The sequence below is a fragment of the Glandiceps talaboti genome, chromosome 6 (genome assembly GCF_964340395.1).
Source record: "Glandiceps talaboti chromosome 6, keGlaTala1.1, whole genome shotgun sequence".
In the NCBI taxonomy this organism is placed as follows: Eukaryota; Metazoa; Hemichordata; class Enteropneusta; family Spengelidae; genus Glandiceps; species Glandiceps talaboti.
The window spans coordinates 23,932,335-23,959,245 of NC_135554.1; the positions used below are offsets into that span (position 1 = coordinate 23,932,335).

The following is a 26,911-nucleotide window of genomic DNA, read 5'->3' on the forward strand; positions in this document are numbered from 1 at the left end:
CCATTTTTAGCCCTCTAGAGGCCAAAATAAGAGACTTACTGGTGGCGCTATTTTATACAATTTTAGTGATTCTGAATATGTGACATGAATTCCTACTAATATTGCTCATATCAGTTAGGGTGTTTACATCAATCGGTCACATTTTAGCGTAAAATAATGAAAATGCTTTTTGAAACTCGCATGAAACGTCACTAAACTGATTGGTGAAGTGCGCCCTCAATGGGTGCTGTGTAAGTTGAAGCGTCGATTTACAAGCTCAGTGTCGAGGTCCTTGGATCATACCGCTTACTCTTGGAATATTGGTGCTCTGTTCACATTTCTCCAAATATGGAGGGGTTATCACAGCCACCAGAAGGTAAATTAGTATTATTATTGCATAATATGTTGTTACAATATTCATCTGGTCAAGAAAAATCGACGACTCGACAGTGTTGACTGACTGACTGAGCTCAGTCGTGTCATTGTCAGTACACACTCCAAGGCAAGGGGGAACACTGGATTATGTGTATTATTGAATCATGAATGATAATGTGTACCCACAGTCATTGAATTCCAAAATATGTATCACGTATAGTCACTGCAGGTGTACATATGTATGTTCATTGCGACAAATAGAAATTAAAAATCAACACGTTTTCCTTTTGCGACTCCCTCCAAGTCCAAGCATACAATTACAGTGTACACAATAATGTATTGTAATATGTGGTAAACAGAACAACTACAGACTACGGTAGTGAGGTAATAATATAACAACACAGCTGTTTCAGAGAGATGTATGAATGAAGAGAACTAAACGGGGACAGTGAAAATAAAGCCGGGTATATGATCAAATTATAGCAGGGTGCAAATTATGGATAGTAGAGTACTGAGTCCTGAACATTGCCCTGGCTCTCACATAATATTGATTTGTAACTGTAAACCATCAGTGGTCCTCTCTCAGAGACTGTAAGTCTACTAGAAAGGTTATTTCTATAGTTATATAAATTGTAGTACTAGTAGACATTAGATTTATTGAATTGCTTTTTGTTACAAACATATTTACGCATAACCTATTTTTCCATTTGTCCTTAGATCCAGAACAGAGAAACATTATTGACAAGTTGGCACAGTTTGTTGCACGAAATGGTCCAGAGTTTGAACAAATGACAAAGTCAAAACAAAAAGATAATCCCAAGTTCAAGTTCTTATTTGGTGGGGAGTACTTCAATTACTATCAGTACAAAGTGACAACAGAACAACAGAGTAAGTATTAAGTTAATAAGTATATCAAATCCATTATTTCTTTGTCAGTGTAAAGTAATGAAATGCATTGTTATGACGTGTGTACTGTAGTTGGCATGGAAGATCAAATTCAACCATAGACCCCCTCCACCACGGGTCTATGATTCAACTGTACAGTCACAGGGTTTCTAGATGTATACTATGGGTAAGGCTGACCAATTGTGTTAGGTGCTAAGGGAGGATTTCACTGCACAGTCTACAAGACGTGAAGTATGTGACATTAATCAATCGATCAATCAAAATAATTTGTATAGCGCCAAAATCCAGTACGACATAATGTTCTATGGTGCTGAACAGGAACAAGTTACTCATATCACTGGAGCTGAAACTCCTCTTTCTACCAAGGGGGACATTTGTTTGTACACACAAAAAACCCCTACAAGTTGGGAAAAACAGGATTTTAATGAAATGGTTGCTTTCGATTGATGCCAATTACTACCTTAGTACCTAGAGCAATACTTGGTCACAGCAACAAGAAAGTCATCAGATCAGGACATGATTTGTATCACTTTTTGTCTTTTTATGCAGTTTTGAGACAGCAGAAACAAAAGTTGGCTCAGCAACAACAGATTATACAAGAAGTTATCACTCGTCAATCTATTCAGTCAGCACCATGGCAACCACAAGTACAAGTACAACAACAACAAGTACAACAACAACAGCAGCAGCAGCAGCAGCAGCAGCAGGTACAGGAGCAGATTCAACAGAGCCAGAATAATTTGATGAAAACTCAACAACTTCTTATGAAACGACAACAGGTTAGTCTTACAGCCCTTTTCTGTAGAGCGAGTCAAAGCTATGAAATGAACTATCAAGATCAGAGAGCCTCATCACAAGGTTTTATATTGAGATAGACACCATAAATATAACACACATGCATCACTTACACTGCACTGACCATGGATTTTGTTTGAACTTCAACAGATTACACCATGTGTAGTAGTGTTACTGTTTATTCCAGTAACTAAATACAGAGCCCACACATTGTAAGTGATGTTTGTGTGTTATTTTTATGATGTCTATCTAAACATGAAACCTTGTGATTAGGCTCACTGATCTTGATAGTTTATTCAATACAACTGACTCGCTCTACGGAAAAGGGGTGTACATGACATAGCATACAATAACGTGCATTTATGCAAATCATCTGATTATATACTAGTATGCTATTAGTGTTATGTTTTAACACACTGTCTTTTGTTAGTACTGAGAAGGCACAGTAATAATTTGCAAAATTTTGTGATACAACTTGGTTGTTCTCTCACAATGTATGTATGTATGTATATATGTGTGTGTGTATGTGTGTGTGTATGTATGTATATATGTATGTATGTATGTATGTGTGTGTGTATGTATGTGGGTGTATGTATGTATGTATGTAACAAAAAAAAATTCATACATCATACATACATACATACATACATGCATGCATATATACATTGTATATATGCATGCATGTATGTATGTATGTATGTATGTATGTATGATGTATGAATTTTTTTTTGTCCCACTGAAAATTTGACTTTAAGATTTGACTTTTGGGACAAACCCTGTCAACTCCAAGATGACTGGCACTTCCACTCCTGTGCCAAGAGGCTTACCACAACAAAAAAGTTTGCAAAATTCCAAGGTTTCTGCTCAGATTCGGGAGCAACTATGCCAATATGTTGTATTTCTATCAACAAATATCATTTAACCTGTTCTGACTTACTTCAGGCAGAACAACAACTTTCTTGTTGATACTGTGCGGCTGCATATATATGATTTCTCTTGAAGTTTCTCAGATATCCAACCATATACATGCTTATCATAGTCCTAAAGTTGCTGGGGCATTAATGTCACATGTTAAGTGCTGGGTACTCAGCCAAATAAGCTGATACTTGGCCGAGAGGTTAACATGCCTGCTGACCTAGTGTTTAGTTAACCAAGGAAGGTGACCCCAATCCCCATGATACCTCCCAGTTTGTGCCTGATTTAGAAAAGGCAATCACATCAGCTCATGAAATAGCCAGATGCAAATTGAGAACTAGTCAAGAGGTTATGAAGAGGAATTATGATCTTCAAGTGAATGTACAATCTTACAAGTAGGTGACTGTGTATATATACTCGATACAAGTGCCGTTAACTGTTACGCCCATGGAAAGGGCCCTCAGTTATTATGAGTAAATATACTCCTTATTTATACAAGGTCAAATTAAAACAGACCATGTTCACGGCAAATCATGACAGGCTTAAACTGTGTTGTAGTAAATATATTCCACCTTGGATCTTAAAATTTAAGTATAACACAGTAAGTACAAGCGATTCTGCTACAGTGTATTACATATGTAGGAAACCATATCAGGGTGGGTTTATGATACAATGTGACTCTTGTTCTGAATGGTACCATGGAACCTGTGTGAGAATAACACCAAAGGCAGCATGTAAAATCAAGAGTATGCTTGCCCAGCCTGCAGCTAACTGTACTGTATATTCCTCTTTTTGCTCTCTTGCAGTATTATGGCCTCCGACTACCCCAAAGGAGGATCCAAGCGGTCTTGGAGAGTCAAGCGAAGGTATGCCCAACGCAGGACCTCGAGACTGCAGCCCCCACCAGAACCCCCATCCTAGGGCAACCCCACCGATTTTACACCACTGAGGAAGGAATGTCTGGTTCTTTACCTAGGGTAAAGATTTGCAGTTCTATCACTTCCCCTACTCCAGGAGCTGCAGAATCTCTTTTTCAAGGGAGACCACAGGGAGGAGAGGGTTCTGTGAAAACACGAACCAGCCCCACTTTGATTTGGGAACACTGTAGTCCAACTCCAGCAGACAAAGATTATATCCGCTGTCCAAAGACAGGTACAGCAATCCTTGCACCCCCAAACCCAAGATTGGTAGAGAAAGCAATAGGAATGAAGGTCCAGCCCAAGGGTGGAATCAGTCATCGTGCAAAGGATGATAACAAGTTCCTAGCACCGGCTGTGTCACCTTTGTGGAGGGGACGAACTCCATCACCTATCTCCACCAGTCACAATACATCTCTACAGTCTAAATTACCATTGAAAGGTGGACGAGTGAGTCAAGGTAGGAGCTATGCTCAGACTTTGATATCACCTCCCCAGGAGAGGGTAAAACAGACTGGTGGACATAGTAAGGCTAAAGAGACTCTGTTGAAGGGTGGACAGGTGAGTCATGGTCGGAAAAGACCCCGGACTGCGATTTCCCCACCCCCTGAAATGGAAGGATCTTTACCCACCTTCCGTTTCCCCTGCCCTAGGCCACCCGAACTGTTAAAAGGTCAGTTTAAGTGTCCCTTACCGGATTGCAGAAAGGTAAATAGGAACCAGAGAACCCACACCTTTTCTTCCCATTTACCTGCACCCCTCCGGGCACATGGTTCTAGCATGAATGCAGAGAGTGTAATAAGTGCATTAGAAACACTTTCTCGTTGGATTGTTGATGTTCCGTGTGTAGGGCCTGTACACGACCTTTTGACTTTCTACAATAGATGTGGGCAAGACCTAATCCCTATCAATGCTCAAGTCTCGGACTCTTACCACATCATCATGCACCAGTTGTGCAGAGAATTGAACTGGCGTGATAACCCCCAATTCACTCTACACCCTCCAAATTCTCTGGCAGTGCTGGTCCATTGGCGAGTACTGTTAGTATTACTTGGATTCTTGTCTCCAATACAACGAAAGTTGTTCTACCATATGTTTGACACCAAGGAAGAAGCAGATGGAGGTACATTGGTCAGTATGCAGACAGAATTGATAGACATGTCAACATCATCAATTGGTGAGTGCCCTGAACCAGTCATGTCAACATCAACAACTGGTGAGGGCCCTGGCCCAGACGTGTCCACATCAGCAACTGGTGAGTACCTCGACCACCTTGTTGTTAACCCATTAGTAGCTCCTAAGACTACTGCACAGAGTCTGTCTGCTCCCGATAATGGATCTGACCTTTTGGAGGTGTATGACACACATTTCCATTTGGATCGTGTCCAATCGAGTTGGGGGCAGAAGAACGATGTGCCACAAGACTCAGATGACCTGTTGGCACGACAACAAGAACATGTACCTAAGTACCCAGTACGAGTACTTGGTGGTGTGGAGGTATTTTGTGACCCCAGCAGATTCCGGAATATAGGATCCCCCAATCCCCGCTGGAAGAAGGCTGTAGGACTACACCCAAAACATGCCAGCAAGGTGTCCCCAAAACAGTTCAAGAAGTTCTGTTGTCTAATAGAGTCCAAAAACATTGATGCTGTGGGTGAAGTGGGTTTGGACTACACTGTACCTGAACTTATTTGGCCTAAACAGAAAGAACTTCTGGAACAAGTCCTACAAGTCTTGCAGGAGAAGTCCATCTCAAAGCCCCTTGTGTTACATATCCGAGGAGGTGATGGCGACCCGTATGGACGGAAACCTGGTGAAGATGTGTTACAGCTTGTACGTAAGTACTGCCCCAGAGAACAGCCCATACATTTCCATTGCTTCTCTGGGGATGCCCCACAAATTCAACTCTGGCTGACCCACTTCCCAAATACTTATTTTGGGTGTACAGCTAGTGTAAGGCATGGCGTTCCCCTTCAGGTATCAGCAATATCACAGATACCTGAAGACCGCTTAATCCTTGAGACAGACTCACCCTATTTTCCCCTTCCCGGTGGCCCTAAACCAAACACCCCCCTTTATATAGGAGGTGTTGGATTTTTGGTTGCCAATATTCGGGGCACTACTCTCCATGAACTACTCCCTATCACAGTGAGGAACACTCAGGCCCTTTATGGCTTTCCCCAAAGATAGGCCTCCCCATTTAAGTCATAAGGGGGAAGAAGGTAATGAAGTGGTTTATTATGTAGTGTACAACTCAGTTTAGCATGTCATGACACTTGGTGCCGTCTCGGAGGTAAAAGTTGAAGATCTCCAGACTACAGGGGTAAATATACCTAGTAAACGGCCAATAGCACTTTATGAGTACACTGCCAATGGCACTAGGAGCCTCTTAGAAAGTGAACAGATGACTAACGACAGTGTACTATCCAAAGAAATGTATTTAGTTTATAGCTAGGGATGGCAGTTATCAAACCAGGAGACAATAACATTTTTTTTGAACCCCTAGCTATAGGATCAATTTTCGTTATCAATAACTTGGTAAAGACAAGGTAGCTACAAAATGTAGCTATTGTGTAGTAGACTAAATGACTAGTTAGTTTATTAATTCCAGGGGGCCTAAGGGGCCCCGCTGGAATTCTTGGTTTACCTCGAATCACCACATGGTTTCTTTCTTTGTCGACTGGAGAGGGCGTTTCCTTACTACATCCCGCACAGTATGTTATGGTGCTACCCACATTGCATTGCGGTCTCCACTTACAAAATCCGGTTTACCTAGGGGGTATATTGGATGCTGATGTCAAGATTTATGCGTACTTTACACATGATATTTCATTTGGGTAATTTTTTTCAGCTTATTTTGAGGCAATGAAAGCCAATAGACAATTGGATGGATCCTATTTCATTGTTCAAATTTTTTTCATTCAACACAAGCTCCAAGTATGAGTATGTAGTATAAAGTTGGTCTCAGATTCACATGGGAGGACAATGAGCTCATATTGAGCCTCAGTTTCAGTCTCATATTCCAAAAAATCACAATAACACCAGAAGAAAAGCAGTTCAATGAGAAATTGTTACATAAGGAGTACAGAAAATGTCCCACTTTTCACCCATCATAAAATATTACTTCTACAGACTTTTATATAAGATTAAAATGTTTAAAAAAAAGTTGCAATACAGATTCAATTTTTGGAATATCAAGCTTACTAACAAACACATAATATTCCCAATGTGAATCTGATTCTGAATCTGAGACCAACTCTGTGTACGCATTTACGATGGCAAACTTGTCAACATCGTGATGACTATGCGGAAGTTTCTGTTGCGTATAACCACGCAAATCAGGTTTTGACTAAATTTTCAAATTTAGCGTATTATGTATTGATTGGCAATGTTTGTATTGAATAAACGTTATAAAAGGAATTTGCAAGTTGTCATATTACGAGTTTAATATATGCTAATGACTATGTTGTGTCTGTGTTGAAATTTGTGCGGATGACAATATGGGTTCTGATGCTTGAAACAACACAAAATTATCCAGGACTAAAATTTCAGTTTATAATCATTATCTGTGCCAAATTTGGTGTCTCTATGTTATGTGGTCTATATTTCATACATATTTTAATCTGACCTCGCAAGTTCTCAATTTAATGATTGTGCATATTTATGTACATCTGTGTTGAATTTACCGTAGCTGGCAAAGTGGGTTCATATTGTGTGAAAGTACACCAAATTTTGAATAGTAAAATTTTAGTTTATATCCATTCTCTGTGCCAAAATTTACGTCTTTACCTTTCATGGTCCATAAATCGTACAGATTTTAATTTGACATGAAGTTAGAAAATTACTTGGACTGGGGTGCGGAGTCAGACCGTCCAGAGTACAGTACATAAAAATGCTACACAGTAAACTATGGTACAGTACTGTAGTGCACAAACTAAATTCCATGGCATGAACGAAGCTTTAACTTTAAACTTTACAGAGACACAGTTGTAAAAGCGTTAAAAAAATATACAAATTTTACATCACTGAAGACAACTGTTAAATCGGTATACACCGAAAGATTCGTTTATTCTTGAGCGATGCCTTAACATTTCGTGTGAACCATGTTCACCTCAGATGAAGAGCATGATGTCCTGAATGGTAAATTCACATAATGCATTCGATCTAGTAACGAAGCTCAAAAAGAAAATGTTTCAGTTTTAGTGAGAATTAAATGGTGATGTGGTGGTATGAATTATCTGAGTGAAGTGTGGTCTATTTGATCATTGCTTCGCCCTAGGAGGGAAGACACTTTGCCATAATGGCTGACTATCGACTTTTCTAACTTCGTCTTAGTGTCTGTTAATAAGTAACCAATCACATAGATAGATAATGATGATCGCACGTAGTTCAGAAACTACCCAAGATGTGCTCTCAATGTCAGGAAATGGCCATGGGGCACATGAAACTGTTGATATATTTTGCATACGATGGGTCATATTCAAATTTCACAGGTCACACTGCACATAGAGATTTACAAAATCGTTTAAAGATAGAACGGTGACTATTTGTCTCATGCGTCTTGTTCTGAAACTTCAAAGCAACAGGAACCGTACGTGGGTTAACAGTAAGCCTTTTTGTCTTCTGTTTGTACCCGGTTATGTGTACATCCTAAAAAATGCATCCCCAGTGTCAAATATGGTGTCAAATATGCACAACTAACAGGACCTCCATGATTGTAATTATAAACCACAGCACACTTTCACTATTTTTTAGAGAATGTTTACAAAAATATCTTCCCAGAAAAGTTATATCTTACATGTAAACTTCATGAAAGTTTGCGAGAAATTTCTCACAATGAAATTTTATTCTTTATTTTACTTGGGGAAACTTTTCCACTGCTCAGCTATTACAGGGATGTCAATCTAGACAGTAGCTGAATGAAATTCTTATATGGCAGCTATATTTTATAACAAGCTCTCTCATTGGTTAAAAATTGTAACATTAAACATCATTTCTATGTTTATATTTTCTAACAAGCTCTCTCATTGGTTGAAAATCACGAACTTGAAACATCAATTCTATGTTTGCACAGTCATTGCTTGGCTCATGACTACTCGGTCAAAGAATATACATCATTACATGTGTGCAATGTGTTAACATGAATGAGTCTAAAACAGTCCTTCAACAGCATTTCAAGTAAGATTAAGAGATCAAAGATTTCAAAAACCTGTAATTGCATATCATTATAAACTTTTAATTATTGTTTTCACAGCACATTGTGCAGGGGTAATATACATTATCTGTTCCTGAGAAATCACTGCTCATTATCTGTTTGTATAGACCACCTACATACACAACTTCCATATTTCTTTGCAAGTTAACAAAACTACTTGAGTCACTTAACTCTGCCAAATTTTGCCACACTCTTATTTGTGGAGACTTCACTAAAAATTGCCTTGCACAACCGGTCCACCATATAAAGGAACTCTTAACCAAGTTGAAATTTATACCGATTGTCTGCAAACCTACCACACTTGGAAGAACTTTGATAGACCATATCTCCGCAAATCGATAAAATCCAATTTCAGCAATACACATGTTACAAAAACATACACATGTATTACAGCTATCACATGATGTATTGACTGTGCCTTGACCTATAGGTAGGTTCATCTACACTAATTACATGTACATCCAACTACACCTACTAGCATAACTAATACCACACTTGCCCTCTGGAATATCACTTTTGCTTGCAACTGTTAACTAGTAACTATTTGTACCTCGTGAGTGGTGGGGTAAATAATTCAATAGCTGTTTTAATGATAGTCGGCGGTACCTTGTAAAATGTAATGGGAAGTTGTTTAAGGCATTATGATTGTGTAGTCCTTCCCTCTCCCCAAGTAATAGTCCCCGGTTGGCACTCTTGGGCTATATCACTCCTACTATATTCCCTCAGGGTGCACCCCTTTTCAATGAAGTTGGGAGGAGTGTTGTATGAACGTTTTTTAATGTCCCACTAAAAACTGTCCCTATATGACTAATGGAGCCTTCCGTGAGGTCGCCCTCAATGGAGAGAGAAGTCAACTATATAAATTCATGCAAGCGGAACTTCCTCCCTAGGACTATGATAAGCATGTATATGGTTGAATATTGGAGAAACTTCAAGAGAAATCATATATATGCAGCCACACAGTATCAACAAGAAAGTTGTTGTTCTACCTGACGTACATTGTAAGTCAGAACAGGTAGGACGATATTTGTTGACAGAAATACAACATGTATGTATGTATGTATGTATGTATGTATGTATGTATGTATGTATGCATGCGTGTGTGTATGTATGTATTTACTTATGTATGTATTTATGTATGTATGTATGTATGTATGTATGTATGTATGTACTGTATGTATGTACATGTGTATGTAGAAATGTATCTATCTATCTATCTATCTATCTATCTATATATGTATATTTGTATGTGTATGGGTGGGTGGGTAGGTAGGTAGGTATGTGTAGGTGTGTAGGTAGGGAGGTATATGTATGTCTGTCTGCATACATGCGTACATACGTGTGTGCGTGCATGCATGCATGCGCGTGCGTGCGTGCATGAAAATGATTTGTCAAAATCTGAAATTTGATTGGCAGTTAGTCTTGTTGATGTATTGTCCAAAGCAAAAGTAGTAGTATCAATATGTAGACTAGAATAGTCAGTTGTGTTTACAACTAGTTACTTCAGTGGTGACATTTTGTCTATTTCTAAAATATGAATGATTTTATGATTTCAGGAAAAGATAGAAACTGCCATATTTCAAGCCAAGAAACAAAGAATTGAATCTACAGCTGAAGAGCTCGAATTGGATTTATCAGATTTTGACAAAAAACTACAGCCGATTATTGACAGCTGTACAAAAGATGCAATATCTGTGAGTACTTTCACTATTTTAATTATGTTAATTATCTGATTCTATATGCAAGCCACATCCATCATATATGACATGTACAAAACATGCAAGATATGTGTCTGAGTACTTTAACTATTAATTTATATAAGTTATCTTGATTATATATGCCAGTAAGGGCTGTCTGTGGACGGGTGGTTAAACCACTTGCCTCTTACCACTGCGGTCAGAGTTCAAACACATTCAGGGTTTGATTAAATTTACCACACTGTAAGTGTCTTTCAGTTTGACATTACCAAACAATGCAGGTTTTCCCTGGGTACTCCAGTGTCCTCCTGCACTAACACTGAACCTAAGGAGCCTGTAAATGGACATAGCTGCCATTGGTTATCCTGGAAATAAATAAATAAATAGATAAATGAAGTCTTACCATGATTGACAGTTGTACAAAGAATGCAATATCCAGAGGTAATTTTGCTATTTCTGTAAATATAATGCAAGCAACACTCACCATAAACAGTGATGACCCATTCTTGACAGGTGCAAAGAAAATACTGTATTTGAAATTGACTATGTATGCAAATAATCTTAAGATATATGCAAGCCACGCCTACTGTGAATAATGATTAAAACCCATTGTTTTATCTTTTACCTGTCATTGTATAGGGTGGCAAGCAGTGGATTTTCACTAACTCCAAGAGTCCAAAGCACTGTCAGCTGATTGCTGAATATCTTCTACAGCGTGTAACTACAAAAGGTGTCAGCTTTGAACTCAAGTTACACCTTATTTATTTAATAAATGATGTACTGCATCATTGGTAAGTACATGTACCCCTGTATTACCTATCAATTCTCTCCTTGACATTTACAGGTCCAAAACCTAATGTACATGTACCCCTGTATTACCTATCAGAGTTCTCTCCTCGACATTTACAGGTTCAAAACCTACTGTGACAAAATCAAGGTGAACGGTGATGTCACAGACACACCAGATTTTTTTGCATTCCAATAGACAAGACACTGACTACATTATAATTCACCTATTGAAGATCTCAGTGCATGTGTATGAAGTTTAGAGATAATGTTAAGTATGAAAAAGTGTGGAATCAAACTTCAAGCTAATGTTATTTCTGTGGGGTTCACATGTGTACAGTTAGATTCACAATTGGTGTATTGCTTACAGTTACGCCCTCTGATTTCATTCCTAGAAAATATGATATGATGATGTAAAAGCATGTATCAATATAGTATGATAATATATTTCATATTTATCCTACAGTAGTTGCAGATCAATCTGACGATTGTGCTACTAGTTAGTATTTACATTTGTAGTTGATTTGTGTTTTGACAGTGTACGTAAACAAGCACAGGATCTTCAGAAAGGCCTGGAAAAGGTAGCAGTACCTATATTCTGTAGTACTCATATCGGAGTTGATGAGGAAAAACAACAAAAATTGGCAAAGGTGAGTCACCTCAAACTTACAGGGGAATCACTTGTTTGTTGTACAGACTTATCATGTAGTAAAAAAGACTTTAGTGTGTACATTTTCCCCCAGTTATGTATGTATTTCAATCCCATCAATGACCAACCCTCTTATTGTTATCATTCACAATGTAGAATGTAAGCTACACTAGCTGTAAGCTATTTCTTGACTCCCCATTTACCCATGTCTTTTTTGTTTTTGTTGTTGTTACCAAGGTTTTATAATCATTTATACATTTGGGTAAATAAACCACTTATACTTGTGATATTTACAATACTTATAGTAAAGGTTGGCAGGTAAATATGTTATGAAAATTTCCCATAATGGAATTGAAAACCAAAAAAATACAGCAAAATTAATTAATTCTTTTGTATAATGAATTACTTTACAGTTGCTGCATTTATGGGAGAATAACAAATATTTTGAACCTGCAGTAATAGAACAATTGAAGAATCCAGTTGTGTCAATGTCCCAATACCAGGTAAGTAGCTGTCACTGTATAGTATGACACTGGTAATCCAGCCTTCGGTTTACTAAGATAGATGCAAACTAAATCTATTGTTCGTAGATTACACAAGTGGGCGTTTGCAGTTCCTCTGTTGTGCGATTCTCATCACACTGTGATCAAGATAGTGTAAACATTGGAAGTCCCAAAACACTATACTGCAAGTTATGGAACTTGAACTCCCTATTGAGACTATAGTATAACTAAACGAACGTCCATTCAGTAGCTTCTCAGAGTTGCATCAACAAGTTGCAACAATAGTTTTAGTTTGTGTCTATCTTATTTAGTAAACCAAAGGCTCAATTACCAGAGTAATATGTGGATGGTTCCACTGTATATTCCAGTGTTGTCACTGAAGGAAGTTATTTGATGCGAGGGCTTTAGATTGGGAAATATTTCCTGGGTTTACTTGTGGTTAGTCAGAAAGGGCCAGTGTTCTCCTTAATAGGGTGTTACAACCAGTAACATCTTTTCTGGTCATTTGTTGGAAACCAGGAAATATGTTCACTATCTGCATGACTTCCTATATTTTGGGTTAACTATTGCAGCACCTTGTAGTATTGTACTTCCAGAAGCATAGTCAAAGGCTCACTTTAGATTAGGATTAAAATCTAAGGTGTGAAAATCGAGTCGTTTGGCAGAGCTGTTGAAAAAAATTGGTTCAGAACAAAAGAATGAACCCATGTAGTCCTTATTCAGTAACACTAATGTAATGACCCAGGATTAAAACATAGTCCTTTAACTATCACTTGCTATTGGCAAATCTCTAGCGTGATGTTAACTGTAATATACAATATATTTGATTACAGGCAAATCTGATCACAGACCATTCACAAATTGTTCAACAAATCCAGTCCAATATTCAGACAGAATACCAACAACTTCAGAAAAAACACAATGAATTTGTCAACCATTTAATGGCACCACCACCACAACAACCAGTACCACCAGGCACATCGGGTAAGTTGCAAACACCAACCATATTTACATGGTACTACAGAAATGTGACACTACCACCACAACCTGGCACTGCCACCACCACAACCTGATATCACTACAACAATTTGTACCACTAGATGATAAGCATCCATACAAATACGCTGAAATCTGTCCAGTGCAAGTAGAAATAGTATGTCACTTGTAATATGTAAGATGTTGTCATGTTTTATAACGTGATACTGATACCAGAACAAACTGATTCCACCCCGCAATGTATACTCGCATACCATGACAACCTGTATCACTGACACTAGATCAGAACCATCAACACATACATACATACATACATACGTACGTACGTACATACGTACATACATACATACATACATACATACATACATACATACATACATACACACATACATACATGCACACATACACACATACATACATACATACATACATACATACATACATACATACATACATACCCACACACGCACGCACACACACACACGCATGCACACACACACGCACACACACACACACACACATACACACACACACACACACACACACACACACACACACACACACACACACACACACACACACCAAAAAAAAAACAACCAACCAACTAACTGAAATCAGTCCATCCAGTACTAGAAATAATCTGTCAATTACACTCATGTCTGATTTAAAGCATACATAAAATTAAAGAAATCCTGTAACTCATCATATATATTTGTAGTGATGTAAAAATTAGACCCTTTCAAAGCTTTGAATAATCAAGGTATGCTGACTTCATTATCTGTTGTCATCATACTTTGAACTCTTTTCTTTGAGAGCTGTATACGTTAGTACACCCCAAAATGGTTAAAATGATTTGCCTATGATAGCAGTAGCTGCCTCATTGCGCTTACTATCTTTAAAGATGGCAATGCCTATACCTCTGTCAATTCTGTGACACTCTAGCATGTCGTTGGCTCAATTTTGCATCTAAAGCTGTATCAGTGTCTTTTATATCGAAGTACTTTTCAACTACGTTGAATGATTTCGTTGTCGGGGGCAGCCATGTTGGAAAAACCATTATCATGGATAATATAATTATAAACGGAAACTATGATTGGTCAATTTTTGTTGGATAATGGCAGATTGTAACTGTTGAGGGCGTGCTAACATATACAACCCTTGAGAAAAGAGTTCAATGTATAATGACAAAAGATACTGAAGTCAGAATGATATGATTATTTAAGATGTCCTACAATGATCTACTTTCTATCTTCTCTGTGTATCGCCTTTATCTCATAAGTTTAATAAACTCAGTCAATTTGAATTAGTGCCATACTTTCACATGCCTTTATTCTAACACGACCTGTTTCTATTTCTTTGCTTCAACAACTTAAACCAGAAATGAACCCGATATTAACATTTGATGTATTTGTAAATTTGTATGATAGTAACTTACAACATTGCAGGCTATGGTACACCTCCTCCATCAATCCCCCCACCACCAGGCCAGTCAGATGTACCTCCTCCCAGTTTTATGATGCAGCAGCCAGGTCAGACGCAATCACAGCCACCACAGACCCAGCAACAACCAGGAGCTATACCACCAGCTGTCATGGCAACTGGAGATAACAACCAATCACAGCCAAGACCTCCTGGCACTACTCCACCTCCACAACCAGGTCAGTGTTTTTTCAATAGGGCAAAGGTTGCAGTTAGTCAAAGGTCACAGCTACTAGTCAATCAGCCTTTCCAAAATTTGCCATGGGTGGCACTCTTCTTCCTGTCTGTGTGTACCTTGGGGTATACATGGTATAGGTTACCCGGTTCATCATGAGAGCACTGCTGCTTTCCTCGATGTCTGAACAATACAAAAAACACCCCTGATTTACACTTCTATAGAATACCAAGGGACAAAATCTTAAGAAACAGTACTATGAGGTTATGATACCCCCGATTGGAGTGAGGGCGCTGTATTCTCAATTTCCTGTTTGCAGTCTGGAATGGCCTATAGACAGCTGATGCATTATAATCTGTGTAAGTCATTGTCAACCAAGACAGAGCAAAGGGTCAATGAACTGTTAGTATGCTATAACCTGTAGATCATTTATTCTTGACTTTTGAAAGAAACTCAACAAAAAAAGTCTGTTTATCATCTTTTCATGTCATCAAATACTTTTATAAGACACCTGTTGTTGTTGTTGCATTTGGTAGGTTCGCAAACAAACCAACAGTTTGGTCAGCAACAAAATCAACAGACAGCATCCTCGCAGCCACCATTCAGTGAGGGGTCATCATCTTCAGGTTTTGGGCAGTCGTCATTCTCACAAGGTCAGGGTTCAACTTTCAACCAGCCACCGCCATTCCAACACCAAGTGCCACCACAAAGATTTGATTATCAGCATGGTATGTTTGCAGCAAGCGGCTTGCAAATCATCAATTTTACTTTCTTCTGTGTTTTCATTATTTGCCTTCATTTCATCTCCTACAACAAATATTTTTCTTGTATCGGTTCATTTCTGTTAAAGTTGAGCTTCATTTTTAAGGAATTTATTTAATTTCTTGCCACATTACTGTTATTGCTTGTCAGTTAAGGTAGAATGTGCCTTGTAGATGAATTTTTTGAAAATCAAATTTCTCTTTGAACTTTGCCATATGGTAGCTTGCTTCTCTTCCTTAATACATACTAAAAGAAATTTGGGGTCAATTACCTTGTTTCAAGGAAATTAACAACCTGTTATTTTCCCATGGAGTTAACATGGGTAATTGGTGGCCATATTGGATTCTAAAATGGTTTCATTTTGACCTCTATTTCAAAATTTTATATGGTGACCGCTGTTGTTTTTTCTTGATTTTAACTGAGAATAAGTTTCAGCTTTCTTGAACGAAGTAGCAAAAGTTTATTAAATAAACAGTTTATTTTCTGGGGCACATTTCAAGTTGAGGAAAGCATTGTTAAACAAAATGATAAAGGACAGCCATTGGTACATGGTATTCATATGACATCACAACCATTCCAATCAGGTTTAGAAATATGACATGCTTATTTTGCTGCTATTATGGGATGCAATAATACAGGTTATTTACATGTATAAGAAGTTACATAGCTAAATATACAGCTGCAATCTTGCCATTATTTTAACATTTCCTTTGGGAAAGTTTCTGATACCCAGGGTGTTATAACTAATGACAGTTTTCATCCTTTATCATGCATGTTCATCTTTAAGTTAGCTTTTGCATCATCGTAAAATGCGAAATCCTAATGGTGTTAATAAGTTCAAAGTGACAACTGTATTATCAGTAGGAAGAAAGAAGAATTGTGTGATCCTCTTCATTCTATATCTATCTATCTATCTCTTATCAGTTTTTAGCTCCCCTAGGGAACTTATTAAAATGTCAATGAATGTCTGTCTGTCTGTCTGTCTGTCTGTCTGTCTGTCTGTCTGTCTGTCTGTAATAATCAAGAAAATCAGTTTTACAGACCTGTCTTGATAATTACCAGGAAAAAACAGGTGAAAAATTTCAAAATTTACAGAAGTCATGGGTATGGTATCACGTGTTTCACTGAAGTGGATTACCTGTGAATGGATAGTTTCATTGCAACAGATAATAAGTTCACATATTGGTGTCATTTTGTTATGATTATCAAGTTTGAGGACATGTCGATGATTGATGGTTGAGCAATCTTGAACTGGAATGTAATTGGACGAACGTGTCCTGTTGTAGAAAGTGAAAGACATTAGGAAGAGACAGAGTATAAAAACTGGCTTCATAAAATGTAGAATTTATCACTTCTTTGAAGATATGTAGATTATTACAGTGACAGTTGTTAATTGTGAGACAGAGCATAAAAACTGGCTTCATAAATTGTAGACTTTATTGTTATTTTGAAGACATGATGTAGATTATTACAGTGATGATTGTTACTTGCAGGTTTAACCCAGCAATCACAAGGACCTGGTTTTCCACCACCACCTAATTTAGTACATGAATACAACCATGGCCGGCCACTTGGAGGAAGCGGACCACCAGATTTCACCAAACCACCGCCAATATTTCCTCCTCCTCCTGGATCTGGTGTGCCCCCAGGAGCTTCTCTACCCCCAGGTCCTGGTGTTCCATCCATTGGGGGAGCACCCCCTCCAGGACAACTACCACCAGCACCTGCGCAAACAATTCCAATTATAACAGACCCAAATGATCCATCACTCATGCCCAAAGTGCCATATTTTGACTTACCAGCTGGTCTGATGGCACCATTAGTTAAGGTAGGTAGTGATTGTTATAACAGACCCAAAAGATCTATCATGTATGCCAAAAGTGCCATACTTTGATTTACCGGCAGGTTTAATGGCACCATTAGTTAAGGTATGTAGAGTTTAATAATATACCATTTGTGTCCAGTTACTTGACCCCACCTGGTTTTTCACTGCCAACCTTAAACTTTTTTTTACGTATTTGAGAAAAAATAGAATGAAATTGTGAAGTATCATAAGAAATAGTGTTTGTTAAAACTAATATCAACTTAAAAAGATATAAAACTGTTCTTCCAATCTGTAATGGCTGTATATCTAATAGGAAGAAACAAATAACTCTGAGACCATTTGGAAAACAATACAAAACATAACGACCAAAACTAGACACTCGCACATGAAAAAAAATGAGCCCCCCCCCCCCCCTAAAAAAAATCTATCTACATCACCTATTCTATAATTGAGTGTAATCGGAACCACACAATTTTTAGGCCTAATAATAGCAGATAGCACTTATCTTTGTTTGATTGATTTCCTACCCAATTTCACTGTTAACAGCTCGAAGACACAGAGTATGAACCACTAGATCCAGAAGACATCCGTCTACCGCCACCACAGCCACCAACGGAGAGATTACTTGCAGCAGTTGAAACATTCTATTCACCTCCATCACATGACAGACCCAGGAATAGGTGAGTTTAGTCACGGAATCACTAGATCAATCAGTTTGTGGAAGTTGATTTTACTATTCTTTCCTACCAGTGTTATCAGAACGTGTCTTCAATAGCTGTGTCAAGTGTTATACTTTTGATGGCAATCATACTGGTATCTTCTATTCTTTATCTTGGTTTTATGTTTGACATCAATGTTTTACACTATGTTGATCACAGAGTGATTACAGTCACACAACAGAGGAACCGCTGTCACTCATTTGTGTAACCTGCCACATTGAAGAAGAATAGATTTAGTTTGTGTCTCTCTTAGTAAACCGAAGGCTGGATTACCAGAATCATAGTAACAAAGTAATGTATTTATGTAGTTGAGGAATATTTACACAAAGTTTATCATGAAAAGTGCAAATTTTGCCACCATATCATATTATTTTACAATTCTTAAAACAAGAATCTCACTAAGAAATTATTTCACGCTGGTATAAAAATGGAAATTAATGAAACAAAGCAATCTTTAATTTTGAATAGAAACAAGAGAAAAAAATGTGAGTTGACAACAAAAACTTTGAAGCAAATTGTATTTGAATTACATTCCATGAAAACACATTGTTACTTATCAATTTTTTCTTTCTTTTAGTGAGGGTTGGGAACAGAATGGACTATATGAATTCTTCAGAGCTAAGCAAAAGTATGCCAAGATTAAAAGAGATCGGGAAGATACGGATCACAAGAAAACTGGTCGGTCCTACAAGTCTAGGTCAAGATCCAGATCTAGAGAAAGGGAACGAGAAAGGTCACGGTCAGAATCAAGATCAAGGTCAAGGTCACCAAGAAGACGAAGAAGGTAGAGCCAAGTTATTTACAGGTCTGCAAGTACAAATGTGCAAGTGTTTGTGCTGACATTTTAAGACACAGTAAACATGCATTATTTCCTAGTATGTACATGATGTTGTTATCAACAATTTTGTGAATTGCATTCATCAGGGGCATACTTCATCAAATGTGCTTGTATTGGATTATTTCATACGTTGTCATTTCCAGTCAACCCAACTCTATAATGGGGTACCTGTTAGGATAGAGGTTGCTATATGAAGGATTTAATCCTAGAGGATGCAATAGAGCTTCTGCTCCCCAGGGAGTTGGGGAAGTATAAATGGTCGTTGTGCCATTGAAGGTCCATGCTAGATGTTATCATTGTAAAGTGCTTTGAACACTGGGATATGTACAGTAAAAAGTTACTATAGGCAAGGGTGTCATTGACTATATCAAAACTTGTACTGTAACTTTGTATCGTTCATAAAATCAATCTTTCCTTCTATCTTAGAAGCTACTCAAGGTCGCGATCAAGGTCACGATCAAGGTCAAGGTCTAGGTCAAGATCAGCTTCAGATTCGCCACCTTATCTGAGGAGTTCAAGGTCTCGGTCAAGATCTCCTCCTCCTACTACTACTACTCCTACTACTACTAGAGATCGTTCAGGTGATAGAGGAGGTGAAAGGTCAAGTGAAAGGTCAGGTGATCGACCCAAAAAAAGAAGATCAAGAAGTAGAACGCCACCAAGTTATTAGTAAGTACTGCTATTGATTACAAACTCAAGTATACATAGATGATTTCTTTTTGCATCACAGCTTTTTATGATAATAATATACTGTACTTTATTAATCCAAATTAAAATCAGAAATTTAAATACGGTCACCAGTTGGGCAGTGCTCAAGTACCATAGTGTCAGTGAAAGGAAGGAGAAAACCGGAGTGCCCGGGGATAACATGTGTTGTTTGTAGGGTTAAACAGAGGCTGCTCAAACTTTTACATGCAGTTCTGTTGTACATGTATGTTCAGCTATTTTTGACATTTAATAGCAGTATATTTTTCCTGTACCTTTATCCTGAGTTAGGATGAACAGTTTACTATGAAACATGATGATAACACTCAATAATATTGAGCCAAAGACTGTAAATTCACTAGTTAACTGTTATTATTATTATAACTTTATTGCAGGATACACTCCCATATACTATAAAAAACACAACATTTACATAGTACACAAGACAAACGTTAAAAAGAGCACTCTAAAATAGACAGACAGAAAAGATATTTTAAAAATACATTAAATTCATATATCTTGAAGTTATCTTCGAGCGTAAAAAACAGTCGGAGGAGAATACCGCCGAAATTAATAAGTTCGAGCTACTCTTCACCCTGTCAAAAAATCTGAAGAGTAATTTTCTTCTAAGAGCTTCAAAAGTTGGAACAGTATTTGACACGAACATAGCACTTGCACTGCAGTCACGTGCATAGCCCATAATGATTCGAAAGGCATTGTTATAAGCAACTCTGAGATCGTTTAAACTTTTGTTGCTGTACAAAGACCATAATTGTGAACAATACATATTTGTACAGAAACTTCTGAACAAATAGAGTTTGACATGAGTCGAACAGAGTGGAAACTTTCGAAGAAGCGTATTGGCACGAATATAGAAGCGCCTCATTTGACTCTTAATTGCTTCATCATCAAAACAATTATCTGACATAGCATAGCCAAGGTAAGAATGCCTATGTGCCACCTCAAGTGTTTTTCCGTCTAAAGTCACCCGAGGTAAGTAGTCTATCTTAAGAGGACTCTTGCGGGGTATGAAGTACATACATTTTGATTTCTTTGGGTGATACATTATGTCATGATCGATGCCATAGCTTTCACATATTGAAATAAGCTCACGGAGACCTCTTACTGAAGGACACATTAATGCCAGGTCATCAGCGTACATAAGATGATTAATAGTTACTCCACCTATATTACAACCCTTTTTATTCGTCATCAAACGAGTACTCAGCCCATCCATGTACACGTTGAAGAGCTGAGGTGATAAAACACTACCCTGGCGAACCCCATTTGTGACAGAAAAGAGAGATGACCTTGCCTGACCCCACTGTACACAAAAGGTCTGGGTACTGTACCAGACCATAAGTAAACGGATAAAGTGACTAGGTACACCCCTGGTGATTAGTTTTCTGAAAAGTGTCCAATGATTTACACGGTCAAAGGCTTTAGTTGCATCAAGGAAACAAACATATATAGGACTATTATATGACTGATAATAGTTAATAACTTCTTTCATGACATAAATGCACAGGTCTGTAGAATGATTCTGCTTAAATCCGAATTGAAAATCTTCCGTATTAAGCATAGCTTTGCAACGTTCTAAAATTATAAGTTCAAGTATTTTTGAAGACACAGTTGAAAGTGCAATTGGTCTATAATTGTCTTTGCTGGTAATATCTCCTGTTTTATCCTTGACAAGTGGAACAATCATAGTTTTCATTAGGTCCTCTGGTAGAAATGCATGGTGAATCATAGCTGAAAAAGACCAAGCTAATAAGAAATGAATACGATTACTTGCATGTTTGAAGTGTTCACTTGAAAGGGTATCTGAACCGGCAGCCTTTCCAGTGGAAAGACTGTTAGTTGCAGTCAAAATTTCAATACTTTTAATTTGAGTAAAGTCATCAAAATTGTCTTGTGTGTTCAGCCAAGACTTAACGTAATCCTCATTTGAATTGTTTGTAACAGAGTTCAGTAATGTGGCGTAGTGGTCACTCCACATCTCCGCAATATTGCCCTGACCAGATCTACCATCAATAGTTGATGAGAGGGGTGGTGTTTTACTGCTTACGAGACGAACTTTTTGCCAGAAGCTGTTGCAGTTATTTTGACTCAAAGAAGTTGCAAGGCCATCAGCTCGTGATATATGCTCGTTTCGTTGACATACACGTAACGTGTGTTTAAACCTGGCACGTGCAGAGCTCATTATATTGTAAAGTGGCCCAAATCTAGGTTTGTTACATGAATTCCAAAGTTTAAAGGCATCCCTTGCTTGATCGTGGGCTTCTTTCACGTATTCATGCCAACCCGGAATAGGATGAAAATTTCTACTACCATTTTTAAAACATTGTAACGATGACTTACATAGAGCTTGGATGATGTCCTGGTAAAAGGTCGAAATACTTTCCTTGTGATGGTTACATATACATCTCCTAGTAGTACACAACAGTGCTTCAACTGGTATTCTTATTTGTTTAAGAAGGTGGTCCGAGACAGTTTTATACAAATGGATGTCATTGTCTTTAACACGGTTCCATTGCACTCGAGGATTAGTATGAGTAAACAAGTTATCCTCACTGCAGGATATGTCCAGTGGTGGGATATCATTCGTAGAAAGTTTAATAGATAGTGGTAGGTGATCGGATGCAACGACATCAAACAGGACCTTAATCGACTCAATACTAGCATGGGCTGACGGGGTCGACACACAGTGATCCAACCATGATGTGGTGTGGTGAGCATCACTTACATATGTAAATCGTTCAATGGTCGAGTTAACAAAGACACCATCTGACAAAGTGTAATTATTTTCTGAGCAAAATGAGTTCAGTTCTCTACCGAACGGTTTTGTCGGATCAGCATTCCAGTCACCCAAGACAAACACACTATTAATTCCGCTGTCCTGTATGATATTATTTATTTTGGATAGATAATTCAGGAATATATGGTAGTTATTGTCACAGTCAGTTGGCATATATACACAAATAATAAGAAGCGATCTGTCTTTATATTGTAGTTGAAGACCAATAATTCGGTCGTCATCATAGTAACAGACCTTTGGCTTCATGGTTGATGTCAGAGATTTTTTCCACATAATACCCACACCACCGTAGGGTCTACCAACTCTAATGCCGCTACCATCATTCATGGAAGTGGTACCGGTTGCGTAAAATTGATTGTGAATATTTGAGAGCAACGGAAGGTCACCTTTACTCAGCCAATGTTCCTGTAATAGGACAATGTCATGCTCGTTACACAACCACTTTACTGCTTCGGTTGCCGACTTCACACCACGACAATTATAGGTTGCTATACGTAGAGCCATCTAGTTCGATTTAGATTGGTAGTACCTTCTCACCAATGCTCCCTCGGGCCATACAGAGGCATTCATCAATTCTGGCAATTGAGCGTGTGGCACTTCAATAACAAACGAAGCATAACTTTCATACTTAGATTTTAGTCTTTCACATTTTGACTCTATATTTGTTTTAGATCTGATAAAATTCACGACTGTCTGACTTGAAGTGTGAGGTTGTAGCCTGCTTACAAACACACGTGCTGGAGGACGCGAGTCAACAACCTGTAACATACCATCATTTTTATTTGGGTCACTGCCAATCACTGGTTTCAGCCGCCGATTTCTTTGACGCCGACGAGTCACGGTTGTGAAGCTGCCATCGTTGCGAGCAACAGCTCTCGGTTGGATAGTGCTACCAGATGCTGTGACATTCGCATATGACGGGCACTTTTGAGGGAATGATTCTTTATTATGTTGATGAGAGGGCTGCACCTCACCCATGTCATCCAATGGTTCAGCGGTAGGTCCAGATGTTGATTCATTGTCTGGAGAAGTCACATTCTCATTGACAGCTGTGCCAACTACACGTAACTGACAACTCTTAGATGATGTGACATTAATACTATTCACATTGTCATTATCTCCGGAATGCTTGAACATCTCTTTTAGTTCCGTTACCTCGGATCGCAGAGAATTAAGATCGTCATGTATATCTAAATTTATCTTTTTTGATGTCTCTTCCTTCATTGTGGTAAGCTCATAGCGAAGACATCGGATTTCCTTTAACATTGTGGAAATGTCAACATGAGTTATATCAACAGGTGGTAGTTTTGACAAATCCTGAGCAACAAAACAAGGCATGTCACCTGGGTCAGTTTCGTGTATCATATTCAAGATGTCATTCAAATTGTTCGATTTCTTATGTTGACCTTGACGCTTTTTATAACGACCAAACTTTCCTTCACCTACAAAGTCGAAAAGGGTTTTCTTTGCCTTTTCTATTTCACTGTCCTCGAAGTTTTTGATACAGAGTTCTACGATAATGTCATTAGGTAGCACATGAACCTTATTCGTAATAAAGCACATTAACTCGTTGATTATTACCCCACATTGTGTTTGTGGTTCGGAGTTGGCTCTGCCTATATTATCATTTCTGCTACTTATAGAATTACTCACAAGGCTAGGCGGTGATCGGTTTCCAAACCTCCTATTTTCACATGGAGGGCACAGAACAAGATCTCCTTGACAGATTCGGACTCGACTTGACACTTCTTCACAGTCGTTGCAGCCTGGCATTATGCAAGGTTAACACCTGGTAAACGCTCTAGTCCACGTAGACTTCAGCCACGCAAAACACCACACCAAGGCAGAGAGAAATAAACTCAGTTTCCTCACGCAATAGACAGTCTGAGTAACTCAATTCAGTGCAAGTGTAGTCACCGGGTCTTTATATCGATGCCGTTTACGAAAGACAGCATTAAATATGATTCAAATGCCAAAAAGAAGGGAAAAAAACCACGCAGCTCTTCAAGGCGATGTTTAGGCAGTTGATATTAGCATATGCAACTTATAAATTATACTTTGGTGTGTCTTACCTTACAGTCAACAGCCATTCTATACTCATAACACAAGACAACAAATTAAAATTGATGAAAGTAACAAAGGACATCAGCTTCTGACTAAGATGGGTAAGTTTCTTGTTGGTGCTCTTTTTCCTCTTTTGGTCAATTGTGGTTGTCGATAATGGTAAAGAAATGCTATTTTTTATCATTGATATTAGGTCAGTGACTGAGTCATAAACTATCAACAATATAAATTATTGTGAATTTCCACACCACATACGTTTACATGGACCATACTTTTAAATGTTGTGTAACTTTGTAACGACTGTGCATTTCCAAGATACATTTCATAGTTTTTCACCATGGTAGAACACTGTTGCTTACATAGTTATATAAATAGTGACTGTGATTATGGCACTGGATTTCACTCCCTGATGTACAACTTAATCAGTTTCAAACCTGTTTACCTTAGTGCTAATACTATGCTGGCACTACAACTTCAACAGCAAGTGTTATCACACTGCATGTTATAACACTATTCTAAACTGCCTATGTCAGTCATGATTAATACCATATGGAGTGATCGCACCACTTTGAACCACCTAGTTCAGTATTGATTACCTCTACATGGAGTAGTGATTTCTGGACCACTTAAGTCAGTCATGATTAATACTCCCAGGGTTAATACAAGTAGTAGTGATCCACCTAGGTCAGTATTGATTAATAACTTATGTTGTAACTTGCATCTGCTTTTTTAAAAAGCTGTAAAGCAAGCACTAAATATTTGTGATATTTGTTTTGATAGGCTGGAGTGGTCAAGGCCTTGGTGCCAATGAACAAGGCATAGTAGATCCAATCAAGGGTGGTGACATCAGAACTAAAAGTGACCAGTTCAAAGGTGTTGGTATTGACATCAATGACCCGTTTGAGAGTTTCAGACGTAGTAAAAGTTACTCCTTTATAGCCAGGATGAAAGCAAGAGATGAAGCCCGAGGAGAAAGTGAGTATAAAAAATTATGTAGCTCTTACATGGAAATACATCAAATTATAGATAACTTGTGCATGTTTGGAAAATTAATATGATGTATGCATTATCAGTTATTCAGAGTTAATATACGAAATGCAGAAAAAGTTATTCCCAGACAGGGCAGACCCTTGCAGGAGGGCTATCTTTTCTGATCAACCTAGATTAGTTATTACAGCAACCACAAATAACCACAGAGACCTTTTCATGTGCACATGCTCAGTTTTGAGTGTAAATTGGCTTTTACAAAAACTTGATAATCCAATAGCAGATGACAGTAATCATTAAATCCCGGGTATGGGTTTTGTGTACTGAGAGGTTGTACAGAAAAAGGGGCCCAACTTTAGGAGAACCAGTAAAGCCGAACTACCGAGGTCAACAAGTACCGAGGTGTACTACAGTGGGTTATCATAGCATGCCAGATATATAATGCCTTTTAATATTGTTATTCAATTTTTATAAAGACCCCCTTTTTCCTTCTTTGCCCATCCAGCCATTTTTTTCCGTTAAATCTTTGGTGTACATCTTGGATAACATCAAATAAAGGTGTACATGTATATTTATATTTATATTGTATATACACTGTTTGATGACATAAACTACAATTTCATTTTGGTTTTTGTTGTGTTTTTCAGCAACCAAGAAAGAATAAAATATCAAGATAAAAAGGAAATGGTACCACTATCGTAGTTGTACTGAGGTCTGTGTGTCATTTGTGAAGTTTTTGTAGAAGTCTGACATTTCAACTTGTGGTAAAAATAAAGTCACTTTTTTGTGGACATTGTAGTTATTTT

At 38.0% G+C, this 26,911-nt stretch overlaps 1 protein-coding gene across 1 annotated transcript; it reads left to right on the forward strand.

Annotated features, from left to right (window-relative positions):
• The first annotated feature begins 240 nt into the window (after window positions 1-240).
• Window positions 241-26,891, forward strand: LOC144436080 (calcium homeostasis endoplasmic reticulum protein-like). The gene is made up of 17 exons (XM_078124760.1): window positions 241-355; window positions 1,072-1,242; window positions 1,810-2,039; window positions 10,659-10,796; window positions 11,439-11,590; window positions 12,124-12,235; window positions 12,648-12,737; window positions 13,571-13,721; window positions 15,161-15,391; window positions 15,924-16,115; window positions 17,643-17,977; window positions 18,521-18,654; window positions 19,271-19,477; window positions 19,958-20,200; window positions 25,134-25,219; window positions 25,899-26,093; window positions 26,753-26,891. Exons 1-17 carry the CDS (start codon window positions 328-330, stop codon window positions 26,767-26,769), a joined length of 2,712 nt encoding a protein of 903 aa, XP_077980886.1. The 5' UTR covers window positions 241-327; the 3' UTR covers window positions 26,770-26,891.
• The last annotated feature ends 20 nt before the right edge of the window (window positions 26,892-26,911 follow it).